At 47.8% G+C, this 27,637-nt stretch overlaps 2 protein-coding genes across 2 annotated transcripts; both read right to left on the bottom strand.

The window, feature by feature from the left end:
* Positions 1 to 540: 540 nt before the first annotated feature.
* On the bottom strand, positions 541 to 12,986 carry GPN2 (GPN-loop GTPase 2). The gene is made up of 5 exons (XM_069578917.1): positions 11,457 to 12,986; positions 10,719 to 10,875; positions 8,305 to 8,465; positions 4,573 to 4,703; positions 541 to 3,109 (listed from the first exon to the last, which is right to left on the bottom strand). The coding sequence occupies exons 1-5, from the start codon at positions 11,865 to 11,867 to the stop codon at positions 3,037 to 3,039; spliced, it is 933 nt and encodes a 310-aa protein (XP_069435018.1). The 5' UTR covers positions 11,868 to 12,986; the 3' UTR covers positions 541 to 3,036.
* GPATCH3 (G-patch domain containing 3) lies at positions 12,280 to 19,245 on the bottom strand. The gene is made up of 7 exons (XM_069578916.1): positions 18,770 to 19,245; positions 17,020 to 17,438; positions 15,084 to 15,258; positions 14,691 to 14,750; positions 13,855 to 13,976; positions 13,616 to 13,743; positions 12,280 to 13,027 (listed from the first exon to the last, which is right to left on the bottom strand). The coding sequence occupies exons 1-7, from the start codon at positions 19,203 to 19,205 to the stop codon at positions 12,772 to 12,774; spliced, it is 1,596 nt and encodes a 531-aa protein (XP_069435017.1). The 5' UTR covers positions 19,206 to 19,245; the 3' UTR covers positions 12,280 to 12,771.
* Between the last annotated feature and the right edge of the window lie 8,392 nt (positions 19,246 to 27,637).

Here is a 27,637-nt window from a genome sequence, read left to right as displayed (position 1 = left end):
TAGAAAATGTTGGTAATTTTATTTCTAGGACTTATGTATCGTAATTTAAAAGTCAGAGACTCAGACAAAGATGTTAATCCCAACATTATTTATAATAGCGAAAAACTGGCAACAACTTAAAGGCTAACCATGGGAGTCTGGATAAGCAATGTTTTAACCATACTATAAAATATTATCACGACCTTAAAAAAAGTTTTTCTAGTTTTCAACAAGGACCTTCTGTACACACAGGGAGCTCTGCTCAATATCATGTGGCAGGCCTGGATAGGAGGGGAATTTGGGGGGAAATGGATACATGTATGTGTATGGCTGAATCCCTTTGCTGTCCACCTGAAACTATCACAACATTGTTAAAAAATCAGTCATATTCGAATATAAAAGTTAAAAAAGATTTTAAGATTTTTCTAGTTCTAATTACACGAAAAAATATTAACTGAAAAAAGGTTATAAAGCAATACAATATATCCCACATATATAAATGCTATAGCTATCCCTCTGAATGTATAGAAAAATAGACTGAAAGAAAAAACACAAAATATATTTATATGTTTGAACAGAAAATTTATTACTTTCATTTCCCAAGTATTTTCTTTTTCTATTAGGGGAAAAAAAAAATCTTAAGGACAGTTGTCACTTGCTGCCAAACTGAGGGTATTCTTTCTCTGGTGGTTTAGTCTCTTAAGTTGCACCTGATTTTTGTAACCCCATGGACTGTAGCCTGCCAGGCTCCTCTGTCCATGGGATTCTCCAGGCAAGAATACTGGAGCAGGTTGCCATTTCCTTCTCCAGGGAATATCTTCCCAACCCAGGAATCGAACCCAGGTCTCCTGTATTACAGGCAGATTCTTTACCAACTGAGCTACAAGAGAAGCCCTAAAGAAAGTCACTTAGCTGTGTCCGACTCTTTGCGACCGCATGGACTATACAGTCCATGAATTCTCTAGGCCAGAATACTGGAGTGGGTAGCCTCTCTCTTCTCCAGGGGAATCTTCCCAACCCAGGGATTGAACCCAGGTCTCCTGCGTTGCAGGAGGATTTACCACAGGAAAGCCCAGTCTTTCTCTGACCCTGCCTCTATCACGCTAAGCAGACCTCACCTGGAACTCAGATGCCTCTGCTTTTCTGCACTGTGCTGTCTACCTCGTCCTAACAGGGGAACAGAAAATCATGTTGTTATCAGTGGGAAGTGGTCAGAGCTCCATCCACTGGAGGAGACACACCCTTGTTGTCACACCAAGGCCTGAAAATAAAGCTTGGAGTGTTTCCATCCTTTCCCACTCGCTGATGCTGAGGGTGCTTGCATATGAGGCCATAAAGTTCTACATGACGCCTTTCTTCCATCTGGTGTGCTTTGGTGGTGTCTGGGGCCTCTAGTTCGGGGTAAGCATCAAAACCCCTGACCACAACTATTGGTACCAGCTTCAAACACACAGCACCCACCCTCACGCCTTAACTGATGAGGGATTTGTCCAAGAGCCTGGGCGTCATGATTCCCAGGCTCCAAGCCTCATAGGTGACTCACAGACAGCCCCAGGTAGTGCCTCCTGGCCTCAGTTTCCCTGGCTTGCCCTGTTGATACTCCCCACCTACTGTGTACAGTGTTAATAGGGGTGAGGTGCTTTGAACTCCTCAGATGAAAGAGGCGGGGGAAGTAGTACCCACTTATTATCCTGTATCCTGCGAGGCGTGGGAGTCGAGGTCGACTGCTTTCATACTGTTCCAGTCTGAAAAGCCTCCTATGGCCCCTTCCCCTCTGCCTTCTGCTCTGATGGCAAAACTAAGAAAGCAAAGCTCAGTCACTGCCATCTCAAGGCCACTTCAGAACAGTTCCCCCTGATTTACGACTCAGGGATACTCTACAGGTGTCTAAATTCTTTCTCCTGATTGGCTACAAATCCTGTGGGAGAAGGGGCCGTGACTTTTCACCACTAAGGATTCACCATTTAAGAAGTCAGCAGAGTGAGTGTGAGAGAGCCAGGCTGACCGAGGTTCAAACTCCTCTGTTTTCTGTTTCCTCATGTAAAGTGGGGCTTAGCACTATTCCCCATCTCATCTGTATCCCTAGGCGTTCCTGTGAGAGTCATATGAGGACTGTCTGTGTGGAAGCTCTTTGTGAAATGCGAAGCCCATCCCATGTGTTAACAGGCCTGAGTGTCTGCAAATAAGACTACTGGCACAACTGCCATCTGTCCCCTTCTGCCTCCAGGCTACAACTGAAAGAAAATTAAAATTAAAAAAGAAAGAAAGAAAAGAAAGCCTGGAGCGCCATCTATGGTTGAAAATAGGAATTGAACCCAACTAGCTGCAACACCCAACCAGAAGCAAGTACCAGTATTTCTAACCTGAGTCATCATAATTTTTGTCACAGCCTTCATGATACCATATTATATACTAATATTTTTCTTTCAACAACTCATTTTGTATAAATAACTTCATTCAACTTTAATCATAACTATAAATGGAAAACTAACACTTGCCCCTCAAAAGAATAAAACTGAAATAAACAATAAAATAAAACAATGCAAGATCTGCTAGGAAGTGGTGCTTGTGAAAGCTCAGGCTTGAGTTCACTGTTAGCGCTGAAGATGAACAAAGGAGCCCAACTGGAGGCTGAGTCATCCCTCCAGCTTGGGGGCAACCCTGTTCTGGAGTTCCTCTTCTGAGGAAAAGCAGCTTTCCCACGTTCCCACCTCCCTTGGCCAGGGTGGCGGAAGGCAAGTTTGGAAGCCACAGGAAGTAGAAAATAAGCTCTTGTATTGCAGCACATTCCATCACAGCCCGAGTGCGTCAGTGCTGAACGCCCGGTGGCAGCACCCAGAGCTCACAAGGGTGTGACTGGTGCTCTGCTTGGCGGCACGTCTGGCTTCAGGGCAGAAGTCCTCCGCAGGCCTGAGTATCCCCGCGCCTGTCTTCCAGCTCTGGCCTGGAGGGCTGCTCTTGGATCTGCAGCTGCTGAGCCATCCAGCTGGTCACTGGGAGCCGCCACTCCCCCCAGCGCTGGGTCGTGTGTCTCATCCTCTGGAGCCCAGCTCGCTGCTACAGCTGCATGGCCTCCTGCTCCACTGACTGCTCTGAGGGCACCAGGTACTTCTCCTGGAGGCCCAGGGTGCTGATGGGGGGGCTTGTCAAGGCTGACAGCACAGGCAAGGATGGGGAACTGGTCTGGGCAGGATCTGATCTCTGTGATGCCTGCCTCCCAACTCTGTCTAGCAGGTTTCTCCCATCCTGTTCCCTTCCTCATAATTATAGCTTCAGGCCAAGGGGACCAACTGGTCTGAGAAGTCCCCTGAAGCATCTAGACCCACATGCTCCTCTTTGTGCCTTTTCCCCACACTGCTGAGCAGCAGAGAACTGGAGCGCGCCAACCTTCCGGCTCTGTGTTGTGGCATATGCTCTGGAGCCATGCCCCTCAAACATGGCACAGCCCTCAGCTCCCATCCCTGCTACCCACCTGAAAAACCTGCCCGCTCCTCTTCCTTTTCTTGCCCCAGTGAACACAACCACCCCTGAAAAGTCGAAGTGTTAATCGCTTATCGTGTCTGACTGTGACCCCATGGACCACAGACCATCAGGCTTCTGTGTCCAGGGAATTCTCCAGGCAAGGATACTGGAGTGGGTAGCCATGCCCCTCCAGGAGTGGGAGGTTTTCCCCATCCAGGGATCAAACCTGCACTGCAGGCACATCCTTTGCCATGCAAGCCACCAGGGAAGCCCTACAACCACCCCTACACCTGGGCGCCTAACTTCTGCTCCACCTCCTTCCATCCTAGAGCCACCTGGTCACCAGCTCTGGTTGTCTGGCGCCTTCGTATTTTTCCCAGGCCACACCCTTTTCTCTATTCTCACTACTACTCTCTACTCCGTTTTCTACTCACTACTTTTCTACTCTCACTCCGTTCTCACCTGGAGACTAAAAACGCTCCTGCTCCCAATCACATTCCTTAAATGCACTTTCTGTACTTAGAAAGTGAAGTTGCTCAGTCGTGTCCAACTCCTTGCGACCCCATGGACTGTAGCCTACCAGGCTCCTCTGTCCATGGGATTTTCCAGGCAAGAATACTGGAGTGGGTTGCCATTTCCTTCTCCAGGGGATCTTCCCAAACCAGGGATTGAACCCAGGCCTCCCTCATTGCAGGCAGATGCTTTAACCTCTGAGCCATCAGTGCTTTTCAAAAATGGACATCTGATCACATCACACTCAGCTCATTGGTAGGATGCTGGTTCCCACTGGCCACCCACAGACCGAAGTCCACACTCCTCCACTTCCCACCTCCCTTGACCACTGCATCTTCCCCTTCTCCTTCACATTCAAGACACCAGGCAAACTGAAGCCCTTGTGTCTCTCCCACGTGACCAGTGCCTTTCATGGCTGGGCCTCTGTATTTGTTGCTCCTTCTGATCAGTGTCCTACTTTATCCTCAGGTACAAACAACCCTGAAGCCTTCCAAGGGACCAGCCACCAGGGAGCCCCCTGGTCAAAAGGAATCCAGTCATCTGTAAGGGCAGACGTGGCCACTCCTCAGCCCCGGCCTCCTGCTCTTGGCCATGGTGGACGCTAGTGAGGAAGGATACGAGGAGAAGTGGAAGTCAGCTCCCATGGCGGCAGACATCATGGCCTCCAGGCTCCGCTGCTCCTGGACCCCAAAGCAGTAGCCGTTGGCTTTATCCACAGCCTGCAGCACCCGCTGGATACTCTCCTTGTCCTGAGCAAGGAGGAGAGAAACAGAGGTATGTGGAACTGAGGTTGTACCAAACCAACTGCATTCTCCAAATATGCTCCCTCCATCTTGCCTCGTGAAGCCTCTAGTCCATGCAGCTTCCTTGGCCTGGAATATATCTACAGTGTCGCCAGAGGCCCGACTACACCCCTTCTTTCCTGACTACCAACTCACCCAAATTAGAACAGATAAGCTCCTCCATGCACACTCACCATCCCCTGGGTTATCCCCACTGTAGCTATGAGCCTACCATCTTACTATTAACAAGTTAGTAACTCCCCCACTGGACTGTGCACCCCTTGAGGTCAGGAAGTTGTTTGCCCAGGTATCCCCAATGCCTGGCATAGCACTTAGCTCACAGCAGGCACCCAGTAAGTATGCATGTAACTTATTTGTTCCTCCATATAAAAATGGTAAGGATGGTCCCTACATCACATGATGGGAAAGAGATCAAAACACAGTCCTCGGCACACACACACACACAATGTCTAACACAGAAAGCCTTCAACAAGTTGTAAATTGTACGATTAATATTATAGGGTTCACCTCCTCATTGTAGAGGAGAAAAGTGTGGCATTGAACAGAAAAGACAAGTTCTTTTAAGTCCACCCACAGAAGAAAGGAATCTAACACGCACCTTTTCCTCCCAGGTTCCCTTTGCAGGGTACAAGGTGAGAGGCACAAGGGTTGGGTACTATTTTGCAAAGTCAACAGACAGTTGCCCATCTGGAAAAAGCCTGAAAGACTTGTCTCAGGCCTTGGTCAAGCCCCTTGCTGGGGACTTTCTGAACTTATCCATTTTCACACAGAGGAGGTAACATAAGTGGAGAGAACCCAGCAAAACAGAACAGATAGGGCCAAAGTCTGGTCCACCCTCTTGACTGGAATCTTGCCTCCCACTGGTCTCAAAACCAACGAGACTGAATGATAGCTGAACCCAGGACAAAGACGACTGTTTGAGGCCTCAAAGCTTCCTATAGCCTTGGTCTGGAAGTGCAGCCCCAGGCACTTCAGACCAATAGCCAAGGGAGGAGTCGTTCTAGTGCCTAGTACAAGCACACCTCGGAGATACTCTGGGTTGGGTTCTAGAGTATTCCAATAAAGCAAATCCCACGATCAAGTGAGTCACATGAATATTTCGGTTTCCCAGTGCATATAAAAGTCGTGTTTATGCTATACTGTAGTCTACTAAGTGTACAGTTATGTCTAAAAAAAAATACCTTAATCAAAAAGTGCCTTATTGCTAAAAAATGCTAACCATCTGAGCCTTCAGTGAGTCATAATCTTTTTGCCAGTTGAGGGTCTTGCCTCCATGTTGAAGGCTGCTGACTGATCAAGGTGGTGGTGGCTGAAGGCTGAGATGGTTGTGGCAGTTTCTTAAAATAAGACAACAGTGAAGTGTGCAGCATCAATGGACTCTTCTTTTTATGAACCATTTCCCTGGAGCATGCAGTGCTGTTTGACAGCGTTTAATAGCATGACAGGAGAACTTCTTTCAAACTTGGAGGCAGTCCTCTGAAACACTGCTGCTACTGTATCAACTGAGTTCATGTGATATTCTAAACCCTTTGTCCTTCACAGTATCTTCACCAGTAGTTTCCATCTCGAGAAACCACGTGCTTTGCTCATCTCTGAGAAGGAGCTCATCCATTCGAGTTTTTTCATGAGATTGCAGCAATTCAGTCACAGCTTCAGGCTCTTCGAATTCTAGTTCTCTTGCCAGTTCTACCAATCTGCAATTACTTCGTCCACAGAAGTTTTGAACTCCTCAGAGTCACCCACAAGGGCTGGAATCAACGTCTTCCAAACTCCTGTTAATGTTGATATTTTGACCTGTTCCCATGAATCACAGATGTTCTTAATGACATCTAGAATGGGGATCCTTTCCAGAAGATTTTCAATTTACTTTGCCCAGAACCATGAGCGTAATCACCATCTATGGCAGCTATACCCTTCAGAAATGTATTTCTTAAGTACTAAGACTTGAAAGTCAAAGTGACTCCTTGATCCACAGGCTGCAGAATGGATACTGTGTTGGCAGGCATGAAAACTTCTCCATCACAGCCCCTGGGTGAATAGGTGTCTTGTCAATGAGCAGCAATATGAAAAGTATCTTTTTTTCTGAGTAGTAGGTCTCAATAGCAGGCTTAAAATATTTAGTAAAACATATATACAGATGTGCTGTGTATCCAGGCTTTGTTGTTCCATTTATAAAGCATAGACAAAGTAGATTTAACAGAATTCTTAAGGGCCCTAGGATTTTCAGAATGGTAAATGAGCTCTGGCTTCAACTTAAAGTCACGAGATGCATTAGTCCCTAACAAGAGTGAGCCTGTCCCTTGAAGCCAGGCACTGACTCCTCTCTAGCTACAAAATCCTAGATAACATCTTCCAGTATAAGGCTGTTTTGTCTACACTGAGAATCTGTTGAGTGACGTCACCTTCATTAATTATCTCAGCGAGATCTTCTGGATAATTTGCTGCAGCTTCTCCTTAGCACTTGCTGCTTTACTTACACTTTCATGTTACTGGGATGGCTTCCTTCCTTAAACCTCAGGAACCAACCTCTGCAAGTTTCAAACTTTTCTTCTGTAGCTTCCTCACCTCTCAGCCTTCAAAGAACTGGAAGGAGTTAGGTAGGGCCTTGCTCTGGATTGGGCTTTGGCTTAAGGAAATGCTAAGGCTGGTTTGATCTATTCAGACCTCTAAAACTTTCTCCATATCAGCTTTCTGATATGCTGAAAGATTTCCATTGTGCTTTCTTACCACTCCTGTGCTCACTGAAGCAGCACTTCTGATTTCCTTCATGAATTTTTCCTTTGCATTTACAACGTAGCAAACCATTTGGCACCAGAGGCCTAGCTTTCGGCCTTTCTTAGCTTTTCGACATGGTTTCCTCACTGATTTTAAGTATTTCTAGCTTTTAAAGTGAGAGACGTGAAGCTCTTCCTTTCACTTGAACACAGAAGCCAGTGTAGGATTATTAACTGGCCTAATTTCCACATTGCTGTGTTTTAGGGAATAAGGTGGCCCAAGGAGAGGGAGCGAGATGAGTGAACAGCCAGTCAGCGAAGCTGTCAAAATACGTGTCAAAATCCACACGCCATCTGTGGATTAAGTTCACTGTCTTATATGGGTGTAGTTGATGGTGCCCCAAAGGACTGTAGAGAGTAACATTAAAGATCACTGATCACAGATCATCATAACAAATATAATAATAATAATGAAAAAGCTTAAAATATTGTGAGAATCATCAAAGTGTGACATAGAGACATAAAGTGAGCAAATGCTGTTGGAACATACACTTGTTGAATGCAGGGTTGCCACCTGCAATTTGAATGCAAGGTTGCCACCTGCAATTTGTTAAAAAAAAGAAAAAAGCAGTAGCTGTGAAGTACAGTAAAGCGAAGTGCAAAAAAACTGAGACGTCCTTAGGGACTTCTCTGTCTGTCCAGCAGTTAGCACTCTGAGCTTTCACTGTCCAAGGCCCAGGTTCAGTCCCTGGTTGGGGATTCCACAAGCTGCGCAGCATGTCCAAAAAAAGAGAGAGAGAGAAAGAAGAAAAAAGAAAAAAGTATGCTTGTACCTGGATATTGAGAGGGATGAAGGAGACTAGGCTGTAGTCTTCAATGAGCTGCACCAGTTTCTCGTTGAGCTGCCGGTAGTGGCGAAAGAAAGGATCCGAAGCAAGATGGTCCAGCAGGTAGGAGAGGTCCAGGACCTCTGTGTAGTAGTCCAGGTTGAAGGCTAAGAAGAGAAATTGGTTAGCACAGGGAACCCTATTCAATATCCTGTGTTAAAGATAAACCACAATGGAAAAGAATACAAAAAAGAATATATATATATATGTATGACTGAATCACTTTGTTAACAAAACATTGTAAGTCCATCATATTTCAATTAAAAAAGAAGAAAGAGAAGAGAAACTGGTATTAGGAGCAGCTGGCATCAGGCGAAAGACCTGAGAACAGGGAATGTATTTTTTTCTTTCTTCCTTTACCTTCATTCACTCACTCGTTCATTCATTCATTCAACAAATATTTGTTGAGGCAGTGAAATGAACTTACTAAGAAGAAAACAACTGATTTCACTTGTTGGCACTGCCATTTACTAGCTCCGTGGGCAGTTACCCACCTCATGAGGCTACTGTGAGGATTAACTGCCATAAACCTCAGTGCCTGGTTCAGAGAAGTGCCTGATCAACGGTAATAAGACTGAACATGTACCAATAACACTGCCTGGTCCCTGCCTCACAAGGCTCACAGCCAGGCAGTGCCCCCAGGACCAGGCACACACACTCTAAGTCATCTATCTAGCAAGCTGGCCTCTTGGGAAAATGACTTTCCCTTTCTGGGCCACTTCCTTCTTAGCATAAAATGAGAAGATCAGAATAGATGACTCAGAGGTCCCTGAACTCAGTTCTATGAATACAAACTTCCTCTTAAGAGAAGGAAAGTGGGCCTTCCCGTATTATCCATTTCTGCCTGGAAGACTCAGGCAGCTAGGAACTCAGCAGATCTGTCCTAAAGTCAGTTGAGGGAATCTGGCTGTCAGGACCAACTGACTCACACCCTGAGCTCTGCTTTCTGTATTCTTACCAGCCCTGATTAGAAACTGACACCCCTGTGCCTGCAAGGAAGAACATGTGGGCATTCCAACAAACTTCTTGGATTGCCTGACAGGTATGTTTCTCACCGAGAATGGAGAAACTGCAGCCAGGTACACTGGCACTTAGGTTTCCTCTCAGCTAACATGCTAGCTGAGTGACTGACCTTGGGCTATTCATGTAACTTCTCTGGGTCTCTACTGCCTGATCTGGTGTGTACCTCAATCTCTCGTGAGGATGACTGGCAAGACTCAAAGCTAGAAATGCAAAGGACAAACATGTGGCCTTCTGGAATGAAGGCTGTGAAGTGGGAAGAGAGGCTTGGAAGGACATAAATCTGTACACAGATAAAATGGGGTGTCTGGGCTTGCCAAGAGATGGACCAAGACTCTGGGCTGAGGTGGCCCCTCCAAGGTGCTGACATCCTTCCGTGTCCCAACTGGCAGCCAGTCATCCTCCCTGGACAAGGCCCCAAAACTTCACTCTCCCCACAGCCTCCTTTCAGCTGTTCTTATCTCCGTTCCTTTGTGGCTGAAGATGGTATTTAGAGACTGATGCTGCAGTCAGCAGAGCACTAATTTTGCAGGAGAAAAACGCTGGCTGTTAGAACCGTAGGCAACACCCCTGCCTCGTGCCAGCCTGCTTCTCCTTTTGTTGTTCCCACCTTTATCCATCCACTGGTTCAGTCAGAAATGTGAGAGCCATTCTTAATTCTTCTGTGTCCAATCCACCAGCAAATCCTATTTCCTGAGTTAAGTTTTGTATCTATCTCCTTCTCTTCATTCCCACTAACCACCGCCTGGGTTGCTGCAAAAACCTCCTATAGGATCTGTTTTCATTCTTGCCTCTTTCAATTCACAAAGCAGCCAAAAGGGCCTTTTCAGTTCATGGTTTCTCCTGCTTCATATTCATCAATGGCTTTCCTTTTTAGCCCCTGGCCACCCCTCTGACCTTGCTTCGTCCTATCACTCTCTCAGCTACAACTGGGCTCCCCCACTCCCCACCCCTTTTCCCTTGAACACAAAAAGCTCTTTCCCTAAGGGCCTTTACCGTTACTGGATCCCCTGTTTAGGACACTTCTGCCTTGACTGGCTTTTTTTTTTTTACTACTCAGCTCAAATGGCAGTTTACACCCTCCTTCTCATTCACTCATTATCCATCATTTTCTTCTAATTCCTTCATAATATATATCACCATCTGTAGCTCTCTTGTCCCCAAAACCCAGAATAGTATCTGGCACGGAGGGGCACAAAATAAATGGGCAGGGGTCAGATCTGCCTGTGGCTACTATCACCAGGCCATACAGGGTCCCTGGAAGCGGCTTCCTTCAGCAGAGATCTCTGCATCACTCCAGCCTAGCTGTTGCCCTGGGCTGCCAGAAAGGGATCTCTTACCCAGCTTCCCATAGTGTTCGATGAGGTCCATCTTGGAGAGGAGGTTGACGTGGGGCAGCTCCACATGCAGCATGGTGGCCAGGGAAGTACACAGTACCGAAATGAACTTGGCAGGGTCTGTGCAATAGTGAGAATCCACCAGGTGAACAGCAGTCAGCTGGGAAGGGAGGAAGGGAAAGGCATGAGAGTGGCCTGGGGAGGCAGGGAACATTTGGGCCTCTGTCCCTCCCATCAGATTGGGGACTTCTGAGGGCAAAGGGCAACTCTTCCCATTAGTCTCTTCCTCCTTCTGTTTCATTCTAACAGCCACTGCTAACCCTTATTCCAGGAGAGGTGAAACACTTTTTCCTACAAGATGCCTTGCACTGAGCCTCCCAGTGGGCACTGCATCTGACTCCACTGTTTCACTTTCTTTTGCCTACCAAGTCACAACAATCATCACGCCACTTTTCACTTAACCCCTTCAAATTCCCAATAATCCCAAATTGGGTAGTGACACATCCATTTTACAGATGAGAAAACAGGTTCAGAAAGATTAAACTGACTTGCCCAGGACCACATTGTGGTCCAGTGGCAAAGTGGAGTCAGTGGCAAAGCCAGAATTCGAACTCACACCTGTTTTACTTCAAAGCGTCTGGGCCCCCTACCTCACTGAGGGACATGGAGGCGTGGCATCTGTCCTCCTCCCTGTCTCAGTTTTTCCATCTGCAAAATAGGCCCGCCAGACCCCAGACGCACCCTAAGGTCCCACTGCGTCATCTGGGAGAAGATGCTGCGCAAGGCTCCGTGGTGCGTGCAGAGTTCCACTTGGCCAGGGCAGTCGAAAAGGAAGTAGTGGCCACGCAGGGGGTCGAGCTTGGCACGCAGCCAGTCCAGGTTGGCCTCCAGGTACTCCATGCAGTAGAGCAGGCCGCCGTTGGGGCCCAGCTGCAGCGCGTCCATCACGTCGCCCAGCCCCACCAGCTCCCCCACGTCCACGGCGCACTCGTACGGCAGCCCCTCGTTGGCTGGGTCCAGGTTCACCACCGCCACGCGCCGGCCCAGCGCACGCAGGAACTCGCTCATGCCAAGGCAGTATGTGGTCTTCCCCGAGCCCGGCGGGCCGATCACTGCCTGCCCAAACGCTGTGGTCGCAGCGGCTCCCGCCATGGGCGGCCGGCACACGGCTCCGTGCGGAGCAGCTGAGCGCAGCAGGGGAGGGAGGCGGGAGCCACACTGGAGACGAGCTCTGAGGGCAACGACGGGATCCCTCAACGTGCGCTTCGCCCCGGGCTGGCCGCGATGCCCGGGGCTCGCCTGAGGAAGAGGACGGAACCCGCGCGCTGTGAGGGGATCAGAAGGCCAGGTACCGACGGGACCTGCATCTGACTTCCGGATGGCGTCGGGAAAGCCCGGCCCGGAGAGGAAGTCCCGCCCTCACGATGACGACAAAGCTTGGCGCCGGAGCTGTGGCGCCCCAAGTGGTGACGCCAGGGCATGGGGCCGACTTGGGGGCACTGCAGGGACCTTTCCGGGGGTTTCCCCACCTTACTCCTGGCCCAAATCCGAAGAGAAAGAGAAATTCGGTAGTGAACTTTTTAATTCTCCCGTTAGGTCACAGACCCGGCACATCTGCGGCAGGTTGTCCGCTGCCCGGTCCCAGCCAGTGAAGGGTAGACACTGGAGCCCGCCCCAAGACTGTCTCTTAGGAGCACGAGCCCTCTCCTCTTCCGTGTCCTTAACCCACCTCTTTCTGGGCTTCATGGTAACCTCCTCCCAGGAAGGTTTTGCTGATAACCTCAGTCAGTCCAGCTTTTCAAGGGGCTGGGGGAGGCAACAGAAGCAAGCCCAAAAAATAGGGACTAGAGTTAGAAGACCAAGGAGGAGGAGTCATTAATTCCTTTCATTAAAGGGAAGTATATAACGGGGGCTTTTTGTAAAAATGTCCCTGAGGTAGACAACCAGAAGGCAAGTTCTGAACAAAGCATTCTGAACAACCGTGCAGACTGCTGCTCCCAGAGTTCTCTCTGCCTTCAGTGGAAGATAAGGCTGGGCACAGGCTGCCACTGTGCAGTTATGAGTGATCCTGATTAAGGGGGAGTCCTTGAACCTGCCACTCAGGCTCTGAGAGGCTGTTCAAGGCACAGCTGGAACTCCTCACAAAAGCCATGTCAGTGCGAAACTTCATGCTGGTGGGTGGCTCGCGGCGGAGCAGCGACTCTCCTTGGTCCTGGGGTAGGGGCTCATCATAGATGGTGGAGATGAGCCCCAAGCCAGTTCCACGGGGCCTCTTCGGTTGCCCAAATGGCTGGAGCTTCTCTCCATGGTACCTGAAACAAAAAAAAGGGCTTTCAGTGAGAGGGCTGCTCTCTTACCCCAGTAAAGGGGCTGGGAAAGAACAGGGTAATAGCTACTATGTATTTTCAGCTCAGTTGCTCAGTTGTGTCCTACTCTGTGCCCCATGGACTGCAGCATGCCAGGCTTCGCTGTCCATCACCAAAAATATCTGGTTTGTCCCAAAGACAGAGCATTGAAATCTCCTGCCCCCTCATCTTATCTGTTGATGGTGCCAGCAACCAGGGGCCTCACATACTGCTTTCATTTTAAATAGTACACAAAATTCAGAACAACTGTTACCACTTTGTGACTTACAGTCACTCCCTAAGAGTAATCATCAAGTGCAAATTCCTCAGACTTGAGGGAATGACTCCCTCAGGAGATTAATCATCCTTAATCAAGCTTGAGGACCCAGTCTTGAAAAGACTAGTGCCAGATCTACTTTTTCCTTCTAATTCTGCTTTAAAGTTCAATCCCTCGGGGGTCTCTAGCACTCAACCCAGAACCAGAGGGAAGGGGGAACCAGGGTACAGCTGAAAGGCTCACTTAGCCTCCCAGGGAAGTCCCCCAGCCATGCTCACCCCAGTCCACGCTTGCATCTGGGGTGCTGGCCATCATTATCCAGGGCGTCAGGAACACCTGAGCACTGGCTGCCCAGGCCCTGGCCCTCAGCCCAGCCCTGCCGTTCCAGCACCTTCCGCCCAATGCCCTGCAGAGGAAAGAGAGAAGACTCAAGACATGGGGCTCCTGTCGGGGCAGGGGAGGGAATGGGGGTAAAGAAAGGAAAGAAAGGGGTCAGTGGGCTGGGCACAATGCTCACCTTGGTATGGCGCTCGAAGGTGCCCACCTGGTGTCTGATCACAGAGCCGGCCTCCTGGCCATCACGGAGCCTCCGTTCCAGACGCATTTGGACAGAGTCTCGGGCGTCTTTGTCTCCACTATCTGAGGAAGCAGAGTCCAGTTTGTGGAAGGGTCTCTCTCAGCAGAAGTAGGGAAAATCAGGTTTCTAGGCCCTCCTCACAAGATTTACATATTCATCTTTATAGCGTGTCATCACTGTATTTCTCTCATTAGACTGGGAGCTCACCAAGAGTAAGAACCATGGCTGTGCCATTTTACAGATGAGGAAAAACTGTGGTGCATAAAAGTCACAGAGCCAAAAAATGAGAGATGGAATTAGGACCCAGGTCTTCACCTCCCACTCTGTAAATCACTCTAGGTCTTTTTTTGTTTGTTTGTTTTTGGCCACATCGCACAGCATGTGGGATCTTAGTTCTTCAACCAGGTATGGAACCCAAGCCCTCTGCACTGGAAACTTGGGAGTTTTAACCACTTGACACCTGGGAGGTCTCAACCCTAGGTGGTTCTTGACTCCAGAATCTAACTTCTTAACCAGAGCCTGAACTCCTGATCCTCCCACTCTACTCAGGCCTGCCCATCAGAATCAGACCTCCCTGAGGGCTATGCCCACATGTCCTTCCTCCACACAGAAAGGAAAAAGACACTGCCCACAACCAGCACTTAATGCACTCAACTAATGATCTTTTTAAGAGACTCGTGCCCTGTCTCAGACTCTGCTAAGCAGGTCTGGTAAAGTGTCACTGCATGGCCAGGGCACCATTCCATCTCCGAGTACTGCAAGCCCAGGCCCAGTACCTGCGTCGTAGTACACGCTCATGTCCACATCCCAGTCATCAGCTGTCTGTTCATCAAAGTCTGCAGAGAGAAAAACATCAAGCAGAGTGAACCAAGGACTCTCAGTTCTATCAAGAGTTAAATCTAGACTCAGACATACATTCTAGAATTTGGAGTGTATATTCAAATCTCTCCTCTGGGAGGGTCACTCAGAATTGGGAACAGGGCATTTTCTCTCCACTCCCCTGACCCACCACCCCTAGAAAGGATGGCTGGTCTCTCAAATACAACAATGTAAGCCTCTTTCCTAGCCCACTAGTCGGGCTCACCGCCAGGGAACCCACCGCGTGGAGCAGAGCGCCGTGAGCGAATGCAGCAGGGACCACCCCTGCCCTTGCCTGGTGCTAGCATTACCTCCTTCCTCCTCCTGCCAGAACTGGGCGTCGGTATAAAACACCAGGCCGGAGCCGCCCTTCTCCCACTTGAGCTCGATCTCCTCCTCAAAGAGCCGCTCAGAGGTCCGCTCCTGCCCCGTCACGTCCTCATGCAGTGCCTCGTGCCGCTCCCACTCCTCACCCCGGTCATCATCCTGGGAGAAGGTGGAGAGAGGAGACCTGCCTGTCCAGCTTCCTGACCTAAGGCCCACAAGTAGGCAGCTCGCTGCACAGGAGGTCCTAGAGATGGGACCTCAGCTCTATTCCTCCCAATTTCTCAGAGAAGCAGCAGGTTTTTGGCCCCTGAGGCCCGACCTGACATCTCTCCACGCCCTGAGTGTTTCTCAACATACTTGGCCACTTCCCCTACTAGTCTTTTTTTTTCTTTTAAAGTTGCACCACACAGCAGGTGGGGATCTTAGTTCCCTGACCAGGGACTGAACCTGTGTCCCCTGCATTGGAAGCAATTCCCAGGCATCCAATCGTAACCATTGGACCTCCAGGAAGTCCCAAGCCTGACTCACTCTTATCGTTGCACTTTTGGTCACGTCGCTCTCCTGGCCTCTCTGCCCTGCTCTCCCACCACCACCTCTTCTACACTTGGTTAAATCCTCCTCATTCCTCAAGTGCTAGAGCTCACATAAAGTCCCCCACACTGAGGCCCACAGCACTCTCACTGGTCTGTGAACTTCTCAGTGTTACTCAATATACACTGTTTATGCCTTTATACCTACTGTCTACTGTGTCAGGCCCTTCACATACCTTAGCTCCTTTAATCACTCCAACAACTCTGAATAAGTACCATTATTCCCATTCTACAGATAAGGAAACTTCAATTTAGTGAAGCAAAGTAATTTGCCCAAGATGATACACCAAGAGAGGGGCAGCACCAGCCTGCAAACCCATTCTATACCATGTACCCTTTGCAGATACTTGTTCTTCCTCTTCAGGGAGACTGAAGGCTCTTTGAGGGAAGGAAATGAGCCTTAGAGGGTCTCTAGAATCCTGTGCTAGCCCGTGTTTACAGCTGCTTGACTGGAATTGTGGAATGATAGAATGACTCCTGGCTTAAAATCCTGGGGGCCTCCTGCCCCACTTAAATTCCAGGAGGTCTCAGGAATCACTGCTGCAGAGAAGGTGCTGGAGAAAAGGCATAACAGTATCACACTAAGGATGTGGTCCAGATGTGTTAGTAACTCCCAGTGGGGAGCTTTGAAGACATAGATCAATTGCTTTTTACACAAGGTACGCATTAAAAAACAAGTTTCCCAATAAATGGCAACCCACTCCAGTATTCTTGCCTGGAGAATCCCATGGACGGAGGAGCCTGGTGGGCTACAGTCCACGGGGTTGCAAAGAGTGGGACACGACTGAGTGACTTCACTTCACTAAATAACAAAATCTCCTGATTCAATGGGTGAACAACGAAGTTTGGAGAAAGAGGTAGAAGAAATATCTCTTTCACTGATGAGGTTAGATTGGAGGCTAGCGTTCAATCCAGATTCAAGGTCAGAAAACAGAGGTGACCTCTCAACAACGTGATGAAAGCACACAGAGGTTAGCCAAGGAGTGAAGGGGACTGGGTTCACATCTGAGCTCTGCCTCTACTTCCCTAGATGATCGTATCTCTTAGTAGATTTCATCAATGAAAGAGACCCTCCTCACATTTCTTCTGAAGCAATGAAAAGACGCCTTTGAGAATCTTTGGATAAAAGCTCTGGTCCCTTTTCCCAAAGCAACATATACCTGCACAAGCAAATGCAGTTTTATATTCAATGTCAGGGAGTTCAAAGTCTTTAGAAGCCTCCTGAGGACCCAGGTTTAGAACTCTCGGAATACACAACTGAAGATTGGCACTAGCCACGCGTTTGCCTCACTAAGCTGCCAGCAAGGACAAGATGGCTCTCCGTACTCACGTCATCTGAGTGTGTCTCTTCTTCCTCTTCCTCTTCTTCCTCTGGCTCTTCACGGGAGTTGGATGGTATGTCTGCCAAGCAGCTTCCCTGGGGTATTTCCTCACCCTCGGCTGTGTACACAAACTCTTCTTGCTCCACAGTCTCTGAGTTCTCATAAGTGAAGGGCACATTACCATAGCGCCGAGAGGAACCTGTCTTGGGGAACTGGAGCTGAAGCTGGGTGATGATCCGAGGGGGTAGGCGGCAGGCCCGGATTAATTCTAAAAAGACCCGCAGGGGAGTGCCAACATTCCCATTGGGCATCAGCACCGGTGGATTCAGCTCTGGCAGCTGCCTCAGGTCAGCCAGTGTGAAGGCTTCACTCTTAGCTTTGTGACTCTGCAGTTCCTTCCGGGTCTTGAAGGGAAAGGAGCCCAAACCTTGGAAAGCAGGGAGAAGAATGGCACTTGAAACCTGAAAGTCTCCAGCCACACGTGAGCCAGAAATTGGACAAGGTTTAAATCCTTTCGCTAATACTGTTTCTCCCTTTCAAACTTTTCCAGAGTCCCTTCCTCTGTTTCCTGACCAGAACCACCTAGTAATTTTATGCCATTTCTCATGACCTCGGTAAGCTCACAGGTTTCTTTCAGATCTGGTTCCTGATGACCTTTTGATTCTCAACTGCCACTAACCCTCACCCCATGCACACCCTCATATCATGTGTTCCAATCACATCAAACAATTTAACATGCCCTGAAAGTTTTTGGACTTTCACATCTCTGTATCTTTGTAAATACCATTTACTTTGAATACCATTCTTTCCCAGACTCCTGTTTACATTTCAAGATCCAGATGAAAAGCCACATTTCCTAATCCTTCTAGGAAATCGGTTTCTCCTCTGTCATCTCACAGCAGAGGGAGATAAAGAGCATAGGCTCTGGAGCAAAATGTCTGATTAATATTGTGACTGTCATCTTGTAACATAACTTTTGCATCCTTCAGTTTCCTCACTTACAAAACAGGTGACAACAGCTCCTGCCTTATAGGATAGTTGTCAGGCGTCAATAAGAAAATGAAAGGCTTAGAACAGTGCCTAATAAGGAAGCGATCAGTAAATGTTAACAATTAGAATGGCATCTCTGTACAATTATCTTTTTATAAATCTGTGTTCCTTTTTGAATGCGAAGCACAGACTGTGTCCGACTGTTTTCTACATACCAGCTAGACTCACACTCAGTCTATCAATACAGGCTAGATTTGTTGAACTAATACATTTGAGGGCCCTGCACTGTGGTTCCTGTTTCCATATCAAAGTGATTTCCCAAGAAAATGGGAACAGTCCAAATAAAAAACCTTGTCTCTTCATTTGCATCTTGCCAGAGAAGCCTGGCATGCTGCAATCCATCGGACTGCAAAGAGTTGGAGACTGAGCAACAACTATGCCTTGCCAAGAGAGGACTGGGCCGGGGACAACAGAGAAGGGGCAAGAAAAACAATACTTGACTTCCTTTTCACCCCTCTATGTCAGTGCAAAATCGAAAGGATCTAGGAATAGACTTAACAAATTGGAAAGATCATCTGAATAGGCCTCTATTTCCCCCCTCTCCCCAAGTTTTTCTACCGTGCAAACTAAGCCTGAAACTTTGTCCACAAATTATCTAAACTCTTGAAGAGCCCTAACGAGGGACCTAACTTATCCTCATCACTCCTCAGGAAAGGTGCCTCTGTTCCAGTGCCTGTAGGCCAAGTCTAGCCTCCTTCCCACGGGTACCTGATGCCTCAGTAGGTAACCGAAGTCTGCGGATGAAACAACGACCAGGTAACCAAGTCCCCTGAGAATCCAGCCACCGGCGGCCCGAGTACATGCGGAGAAACCTCTGGGCTTGAGCGGCCCCCCGTACAGAGACAACACAGCAGCAGGTGCGGGTCCGGGTGGGGTTAGAGTCCTGAGTTGAGAGAGCACCGGCATCGTCGAATGAAGTCTGGGCAAGACCCTGGCGGATAGGAGTTGGGGCAGAGTCGGGAGCAGCCTGGGGAGGGGCCCGCTCAGGCCGATGCCGGTAATGGAAACAGAGGAAGCCACAGTCGCGCTGTTCCCGGAACTGGCTAAAGTAGCTCCGAAGCTGGGCTGACCGCAACTCCGAGGGTATACCGCTCACGACTAAATAAACTACCGCCTCCTCTTCTGCCTCACTGGACACCGCCATCTTCGCTGTCACATGATCGGCTGGAACCAACTCTCGCGAGAACGTCGCGAGCTGGCGCTGAGACGTAGCAATATTGCGTATCCGGTGATGACTCAGCCGGGATTGTGGCTATGGAACCCAGAGCTGGGAACGTTCGAACGAAGTCATTCTGTCCTTTTCCCACAGACAGGCAAGTGGTGATGAAAAAAGTCTCCCGAGAAGTGGTGTTACAGCGTTCCTTTACAAGAACGCTGCCGCTGCTAAGACGCTTCAATCGTGTCCGACTCTGTGCGACCCCATGGGTGGCAGCCCACCAGGCTCCCCCGTCCCTGGGATTCTCCAGGCAAGAACACTGGAGTGGGTTGCCATTTCCTTCTCCAGTGCATGTCAGTCAGTTCAGTTCAGTTCAGTCGCTCAGTCGTGTCCGACTCTTTGCGACCCTATGAATCGCAGCACGCCAGGCCTCCCTGTCCATCACCAACTCCCGGAGGTCACTCAGATTCACGCTCCCAATCCCTCCCAGCATCAACATCTTTTCCAATGAGTCAACTCTTCGCATGAGGTGGCCAAAGTATTGGAGTTTCAGCTTTAGCATCATTCCTTCCAAAGAAATCCCAGGGCTGATCTCCTTCAGAATGGACTGGTTGGATCTCCTTGCAGTCCAAGGGACTCTTGGGTCTTCTCCAACACCACAGTTCAAAAGCATCAATTCTTCGGCGCTCAGCCTTCTTCACAGTCCAACTGTCACATCCATACATGACTATTGGAAAAACCATAGCCTTGACTAGACAGACCTTAGTTGGCAAAGTAATGTCTCTGCTTTTGAATATGCTATCTAGGTTGGTCATAACTTTTCTTCCAAGGAGTAAGCGTCTTTTAATTTCATGGCTGCAGTCACCATCTGCAGTGATTTTGGAGCCCCCCCAAAATAAAGTCTGACGCTGTTTCCACTGTTTCCCCATCTATTTCCCATGAAGTGATGGGACCGGATGCCATGATCTTCGTTTTCTGAATGTTGAGCTTTAAGCCAACTTTTTCACTCTCCACTTTCACCTTCATCAAGAGGCTTTTTAGTTCCTCTTCACTTTCTGCCATAAGGGTGGTGTCATCTGCATATCTGAGGTTATTGATATTTCTCCTGGCAATCTAGATTCCAGCTTGTGCTTCTTCCAGCCCAGCATTTCTCATGATGTACTCTGCATATAACTTAAATAAGCAGGGTGACAATATACAGCCTTGATGTACTCCTTTTCCTATTTGGAACCAGTCTGTTGTTCCATGTCCAGTTCTAACTTGCTTCCTGACCTGCATACAGGTTTCTCAAGAGGCAGGTCAGGTGGTCTGGTATTCCCATCTCTTTCAGAATTTTCCACAATTTATTGTGATCCACACAGTCAAAGGCTTTGGCATAGTCAATAAAGCAGAAATAGATGTTTTTCTGGAACTCTCTTGCTTTTTTGATGATCCAGCAGATGTTGGCAATTTGATCTCTGGTTCCTCTGCCTTTTCGAAAACCAGCTTGAACATCAGGAAGTTCATGGTTCACGTATTAGTGAGGATCAAATCAGAAGTCTGAGGGAGGGACAGTGTTTAAGATTTCCCAAACCTAATTGTAATTATCAGTTTAGAGTGTTTTCCGTCGTTAATCCATTCATTCTTCCAAAACGTGCTGGTGAACTCCCACGTTTAGAAAATGATTTGGAAAAAGCATTTAGAAAAAGAGAATCCGGGGCTTCCCTGGTGGTTCAGTTCCCTGTCATTTTCATGATAATGGGGAGCTGCGAATATGAGAGGGCTTTCTGTTCTTATTTTCATTATTCATCTTTGTACATCTTTCACATAGTAGATGCTTAGGGAAAGCTGTTTGGTTGTTGGAGGCCTTGCTGCTATTGGAAAGGATCAAGAAATAATCCTTCCCAGGGAGACCCGCGTTTGATCCCTGGGTTGGGAAGATCCCTGGGGGAAGGGAATGGCTACCCACTCCAGTATTGGGCTCCCCTGGTGATTCAGATGGTAAAGAATCTGCCTGCAATGCAGGAGACCTAGGTTCTATCCCTGGGTCGGGAAGATCACCTGAAGGAGGTCATGGCAACCCACTCCAGTACTCTTGCCTGGAGAATCCATCCCATCGCCAGAGAAGCCTGGCGGGCTGCAGTCCATAGGGTCGCACAGAGTCAGATACGACTGAAGCAACTAAAGGCAATCCAATTGAAAAGTGGGCGAGAGACCTTTCACAGAAGAGAAACATCTAATTAATAATGAAAGATACTCAATTTCATTTCATCAAGGAAATGTAATGAGACCCACTTCATAGCCAGCAGATTAGCAAACAGTTTAAAATCCTCAAATCCTCTCTTAAATCCTGAAGATGCAGAGCAGCTGGAGCTTCCTTACGCTGTTAGAAGTGTAAACTGGTACCACTGTTTTGGAAAACAGTTTGGCATTACTCTGTAAAAGTGGAACTCCACATATCTTTTGACTCAGAAATTCCACTTCTAGTTATATGTTTGTTTTTTTTTAAATTATTCATTCATTTGGTTGCCCTGGGTCATCACTGCCATGTGCAGTCTTTCTCTGGTTGTGGTGTGTGGGCTTCTCATCACAGTGGCTTTGCTTGTGGAGCACAGGCTCTAGGTGCATGGGCTTCAGTAGTTGAGTTGCCTGGGCCCAGCTGCTCTGAAGCATGTGGAATCTTCCCAGGCCAGGAATTAATCCTGTGTCCCCTGCTTTGGCAGGCAGATTCATATGCCCTGTACCACCAGGGAAGTCCTCTAGTTATACATTTTAAAGAAATTCTTGCCTGTGTTTATCAGGAGATGTAGTAACAGTGCTGAACCTTGCTCAAGCCCTGTGATCCTGGAAAACAGTGAAAGTTAAGAAACCCCCTCCACCCTTTTGTGTTCTGGAACCAACTTGTTGCAAAGAGACAACCTTCCTTTTATGACTTAGATGAAACTCATGAGTACCTTCTTGTTTACCTATGGCAAGGCTGGATACAGACTACAAATTTCAATTCTTTGCCTCATAAATGCTTAGATGAACTGCTTTTCCCCACAGATCAATAAAAACAAAATGCTTGTTAACTAAAGTTTAGCTTAGCTGCTCTCCTTCCTCCAGGTCCATGAACTTCGCACTGTGTTGCTCTCCCCCAGCTTGAGCTGCGTGCAATTCCTCCTTAACAGCCCCCTTGCCCCCGAAGAATAGTCTGGGTTCAGAGCAAAGCATTTTCTGATCTACTGTCCCATATGTCATTCCCAGTCATCCCGCTTCGTCACACTAAGTTCTTTCTAGCCTTATTTACTCCTCCCTTGAGAGAGATGAGAATACCAGACCACCTGACCTGCCTCTTGAGAAATCTGTATGCAGGTCAGGAAGCAACAGTTAGAACTGGACATGGAACAACAGACTGGTTCCAAACTGGGAAAGGAGTGTGTCAAGGCTGTATATTGTCACCCTGCTTATTTAACTTATATGCAGAGTACATCATGAGAAATGCTGGGCTGGAAGAAACACAAGCTGGAATCAAGATTGCCGGGAGAAATATCAATAACCCCAGGAAATGGCAACCCACTCCAGTGTTCTTGCCTGGAGAATCCCAGGGATGGGGGAGCCTGGTGGGCTTCCGTCTGTGGGGTCGCACAGAGTCAGACACGACTGAAGCGACTTAGCAGAAGCAGCAGCAGCAGATATGCAGATGACACCACCCTTATGACAGAAAGTGAAGAGGAACTAAAAAGCCTCTTGATGAAAGTGAGAGGAGAGTGAAAAAGTTGGCTTAAAGCTCAGCATTCAGAAAACGAAGATCATGGCATCCGGTCCCATCACTTCATGGGAAATGGATGGGAAACACTGGTAACAGTGTCAGACTTTATTTTTGGGGGCTCCAAAATCACTGCAGATGGTGACTGCAGCCATGAAATTAAAAGACACTTACTCCTTGGGAGAAAAGTTATGACCAACCTAGATAGCATATTCAAAAGCAGGGACATTACTTTGCCAACTAAGGTCCGTCTAGTCAAGGCCCTGGTTTTTCCAGTAGTCATGTATGGATGTGAGAGTTGGACTGTGAAGAAGGCTGAGTGCTGAAGAATTGATGCTTTTGAACTGTGGTGTTGGAGAAGACTCTTGCGAGTCTCTTGGACTGCAAGGAGATCCAACCAGTCCATTCTGAAGGAGATCAGCCCTGGGATTTCTTTGGAAGGAATGATGCTAAAGCTGAAACTCCAGTACTTTGGCTACCTCATGCGAAGAGTTGACTCATTGGAAAAGACTTTGATGCTGGGAGGGATTGGGGGCAGGAGGAGAAGGGGACGACCGAGGATGAGATGGCTGGATGGCATCACTGACTCGATGGACGTGAGTCTGAGTGAACTCCGGGAGTTGGTGATGGACAGGGAGGCCTGGCGTGCTGCGATTCATGGGGTCGCAAAGAGTCGGACACGACTGAGTGACTGAACTGAACTGATGAAAGACAAACTCTTTGCCTGACCCTTGAGGCACGTGTGGATCTTATGGTTAGAGCTTCTCTTTGCAATAGCGTCCCTGTGTCTATTACAGTAGTTCTTTTCCTTCCTTGCAATAACTGTTACAAATAAAATCTCTCCTTCCTTAGTCCAGGTTTCTTTTTATTTGACAGTATATATGAATTCATAGCTGCAGTGTTCATAAGAACAAAAACTGGCATTTAGTGCTAATAATTTCAGGTGTATGATATTGAATGAAAATAAGCAAGTCAGAAAGCACAGAATATTCCACTTATATAAAGTTCAAAAAGTACAAATCAAAAACATTTTTTAAGGATACACATGTAAGTATGCTTTAAGATCATGAAGAAAAGAAAGTTTCCTGGTGGCCTGGTAGGTTAGGATTCTGGGCTTTCACTGCCAGGGCCTGAGTTCCATCTGAGATGCTGCAAGCCACATGGTATGGCCAAAAATTCAATCCTTAGCTAGCTATGTGGCTTTGGGCAAGTTACTTAACTTCTCTGAACCTAAATTTCCTCATCTCCTGGATAGGAAAATTACTACCTCCCCTTGGAGGATTGTGGTGAGAATGTAATGTCATCATGCAAGCCTAGCATAAATGCCTAGCATACAGTGGTGGTGGTGGTTAGTTGCTAAATCGTGTCCTACTCTGGCAACAGCATGGACTGTAGCCCACCAGGCTCCTCTATCCATGGGAGTTCCCAGACAAGAATATCGGATACATTTAGCCCTCCTTAAAAGTTACCTGTTATTTTCATGATAATGGGGAGCTGCAGATATGAGAGGGCTTTCTGTTCTTATTTTCAGTATTCATCTTTGTACGCCTTTCACATAGTAGATGCTTAGGGAAAGCTGGTTGGTTGTTGGAGGACTTGCTGCCTTTGGAAGGGATCAAGAAATGATCCCTCTCAGGGATCCTGCAATGTGGGAGACCTGGGTTTGATCCTTGGGTTGGGAAGATCCCCTGAAGGAGGGTATGGCAACCCACTCCAGTATTGTTGGGATTCCCTGGCAGCTCAGCTGGTAAAGAATCTGCCTGGAATGCAGGATACCCCAGTTTGATTCCTGGGTTGGGAAAATCCACTGGAGAAGGGATAGGCTACCCACCCCAGTATTCTTGGGCTTCCCTGGTGGCTCAGCTGGTAAAGAATCCACCTGCAATGCGGGAGACTTGTGTTCGATCCCTGGGTTGGAAAGATCCCCTGAAGGAGGGAATGGGCTACCCACTCCAGTATTCTGACCTGGAGAATTCCTTGGACTGTATAGTCCATGGGGTTGCAAAGAGTCAGACATGACTGAACAACTTTCACTTTCTTAGAAAACTAGCATGATCTACTCAAGTTGAGCACTCATTTTGTGACTCCATAATTCCGATTCCTATTATATAGCACCAGTTCTGCAAACATATGTGTACCAAAACATGTGTGCAGGAATAATGCTAGCAGTATTATTTGATGGACCAAATGTTCTTCAGTAGTGTAATGGATAAATAAATTGTAGTGTAATGGAATACTTTACAACAATGAAAATGAATAGGTTACTGCTACATAGAGCATAGAATGGCTCTCAGATACAATATCAAGTAAAAGAAGACAAACACAAAAGGGTACATGCTGTACAATTCCATTTATATAAAATTTGGGTTTCCCTGGTTGCCCAATGGTTAGGAATCCACCTTGCAGTGCAGGGAACACCAGTTTGATCCCTGGTTCAGGAAGATCCCACGTGCCTTGGGGCCACTAAGCCCATGTACGACAACCACTGAGCCTGAGTGCCACAACTACTGAAGCCTGCATGCCCTAGAGGCTGTGCTCTGCAACAAGAGAAGCCACTGCAATAAGAAGCCTGGGCACCGCAGCTAGAGAGCAGCCCCCACTTGCCTCAACTAGAGAAAGCCTGTGCATAGCAACGAAGACCCAGTGCAGCCACAAATAGAAATAAGTAAATTGAAAAAAAAGTTTTTAAAGTTTAAGGTGAGCAATCTCGTTTATCATGTTGGAAATCAGGGGTTAGTGACACCCTTTGGGCAGGAGGGAGAGATAGTGATGGGAAGGGTTTCTGGGGCATTGCCGGTATTTTATTTCCTCCTGTGGGTGGTGATTACAAGGTTGTATTCATTTCATGAGAATTCACCAAGTTATACAGGTCTGATTTGCATACTTTATATTACACAGAAAATGTTTAGTTAAAACTATCTTTTTTAAATATCCAAAAATTGAAAAGTAAGTGTTATACGGTAAACAGTGTGTGCCAAAATAAAGATGGTATGCTCTGGAAAAGTTGTTAGATGACCCAAGAAGTTATGCACTTATGATTACACACAATTGTTATTTGTGGGATGAAATTCCCAAGACCTCGAATGGTGCTCAATATGTAGTAGATTCTCAGTAAATCATCATTGATGGAATGAATATTCCTGGCACTAACATGGGGATGTGCTGTTGAGTGTGGCTGAGGACTCTTTCCAGGAGAAATTGGCCACTTCCCTGGGGGAACAAGCAGGCCAGATTTCTCATCAAAAACTTAAACCCAAAAGTAACCAAGACAGTACTTTCACTCTCATCCTGCCTTACAGTGCAGTGAGGAGAGGAAAGAGTCTAGGTGCCATTATTTATTCTCCACTTGATCATCTCCGACTTTTAAAGACTCATGATAGCATAGTGTTTAAGGGCACAGGACCTGTGGATTTCCCTGGTGGTGTAGTGGATAAGAAGCCTCATGCCAATGCAGGGAACATGGGTTTGATCCCTGGTCCAGGAAGATCCCTCATGCCTCAGAGCAGCTAAGCCCGTGCATCACAACTACTGAAGTGTGCACGCTGTAGGGCCCACGAGCCACAACTAACGGGCCCCTGTGCTGCAGCCACTGAAGCCCAAGCACCTACAGCCCAGGCTCCGCAAGAGAAGCCACTGCAATGGGAAGCCCAGGCATCGCAGCTAGAGGGTAGCCCCCACTCTCCACAACTCGAGAAAGCCCGCGCGCAGCAACGAAGACCCAGCGCAGCCAAAAATAATTAATCAATTTAAGAAAATGAGCACAGCACTTAAATCATAACCATCTGAGTTCAAATCCTGACCCTACTACTATTAACTCTGTAACCTTGAGTAAGTTATCTAACTTCTCAGTGCTTCGATTTCTCCATCTGTGTAATGGAGATAATGATAGTACTTCCAGCATTGAGTTGTAAGAATTAAATAACATAATCGATGTAACGTGTAGAGCATAGCTCTCCATAACTGTTTAATAGCTCCTCAGAATGACTTGCCAGAAGTGAGGGGTTCCCTTTGTTAACTCTGATTCCCTGACACCTTAACCTTGTTGCCTCCACCGGTTTCACTGGATGGCTTTTCTCTGCTGCCTTGTTCTGTGACATGCTTGCTTTTCACCTCTCCAGGATCCTCTGGTGCTCTTGGGTCTCCTGGGAGCCAGTTGCCCCAGACCACTGGCAGTGAGTGGAACACTCTTGGGCTCTGACCCCTCTGTGCCTTTGCACCTGTTGTTCCATCTGTCTAGAATGCCCACCCCCTTGGCTTGCCTGGCAATGCCCTATTCAATCTCTTTAGGTCATAGTGGTCACCACCTGGCTGAAGAATTTTTCCCAAATCCATACGGATTGGCGCAGTGAATCCACCTTCCAGAGCAGAAGATGCAAGAGACTCGGGTTCGATCCTTGGGTCAGGAAGATCCCCTGGAGTAGGAAATGACAACCTGATCCAGTGTTCTTGCCCGGAATGTTCCATGGACAGAGAATCCTGGAGGTCCATGGAGTCGTAAAGGGTTGGACATGACTGAGTGAGCACTGACGCGCACATTTCTAAGCCCCTGCTGCCTGTTGGATGTCCCTCTATCACAGTTCAGATCACTCTGTGCTGCAAGTACTCGTGTGTCTTTCTCTGCGGTAAATAGGATATTCAGTGAAGGCAGGGACTGTATCGTATTTATTCTGTGCTCCTCAGCATCTAGCACTGG

The sequence above is a fragment of the Ovis canadensis genome, chromosome 2 (genome assembly GCF_042477335.2).
Source record: "Ovis canadensis isolate MfBH-ARS-UI-01 breed Bighorn chromosome 2, ARS-UI_OviCan_v2, whole genome shotgun sequence".
NCBI lineage: Eukaryota > Metazoa > Chordata > Mammalia > Artiodactyla > Bovidae > Ovis > Ovis canadensis.
Note: the sequence above shows the minus strand (reverse complement) of the source record. Positions and strands in the feature narration are given on the sequence as shown.

Coding starts and splice junctions, on each gene's coding strand:
- GPN2 (XM_069578917.1), bottom strand. CDS start 11,867: ATGGCGGGAGCCGCTGCGACCACAGCGTTTGGGCAGGCAGTGATCGGC. Junction 8,466..10,718: donor CGAACACTATGGGAAGCTGG/GTAAGAGATCCC, acceptor TTCTCTTCTTAG/CCTTCAACCTGGACTACTAC. Junction 3,110..4,572: donor GCTGACTTCCACTTCTCCTC/GTATCCTTCCTC, acceptor CCCCCCCATCAG/CACCCTGGGCCTCCAGGAGA.
- GPATCH3 (XM_069578916.1), bottom strand. CDS start 19,205: ATGGCGGTGTCCAGTGAGGCAGAAGAGGAGGCGGTAGTTTATTTAGTC. Junction 13,977..14,690: donor GAGCGTGTACTACGACGCAG/GTACTGGGCCTG, acceptor CTGCTTCCTCAG/ATAGTGGAGACAAAGACGCC. Junction 13,028..13,615: donor AGATGCAAGCGTGGACTGGG/GTGAGCATGGCT, acceptor TTTTTGTTTCAG/GTACCATGGAGAGAAGCTCC.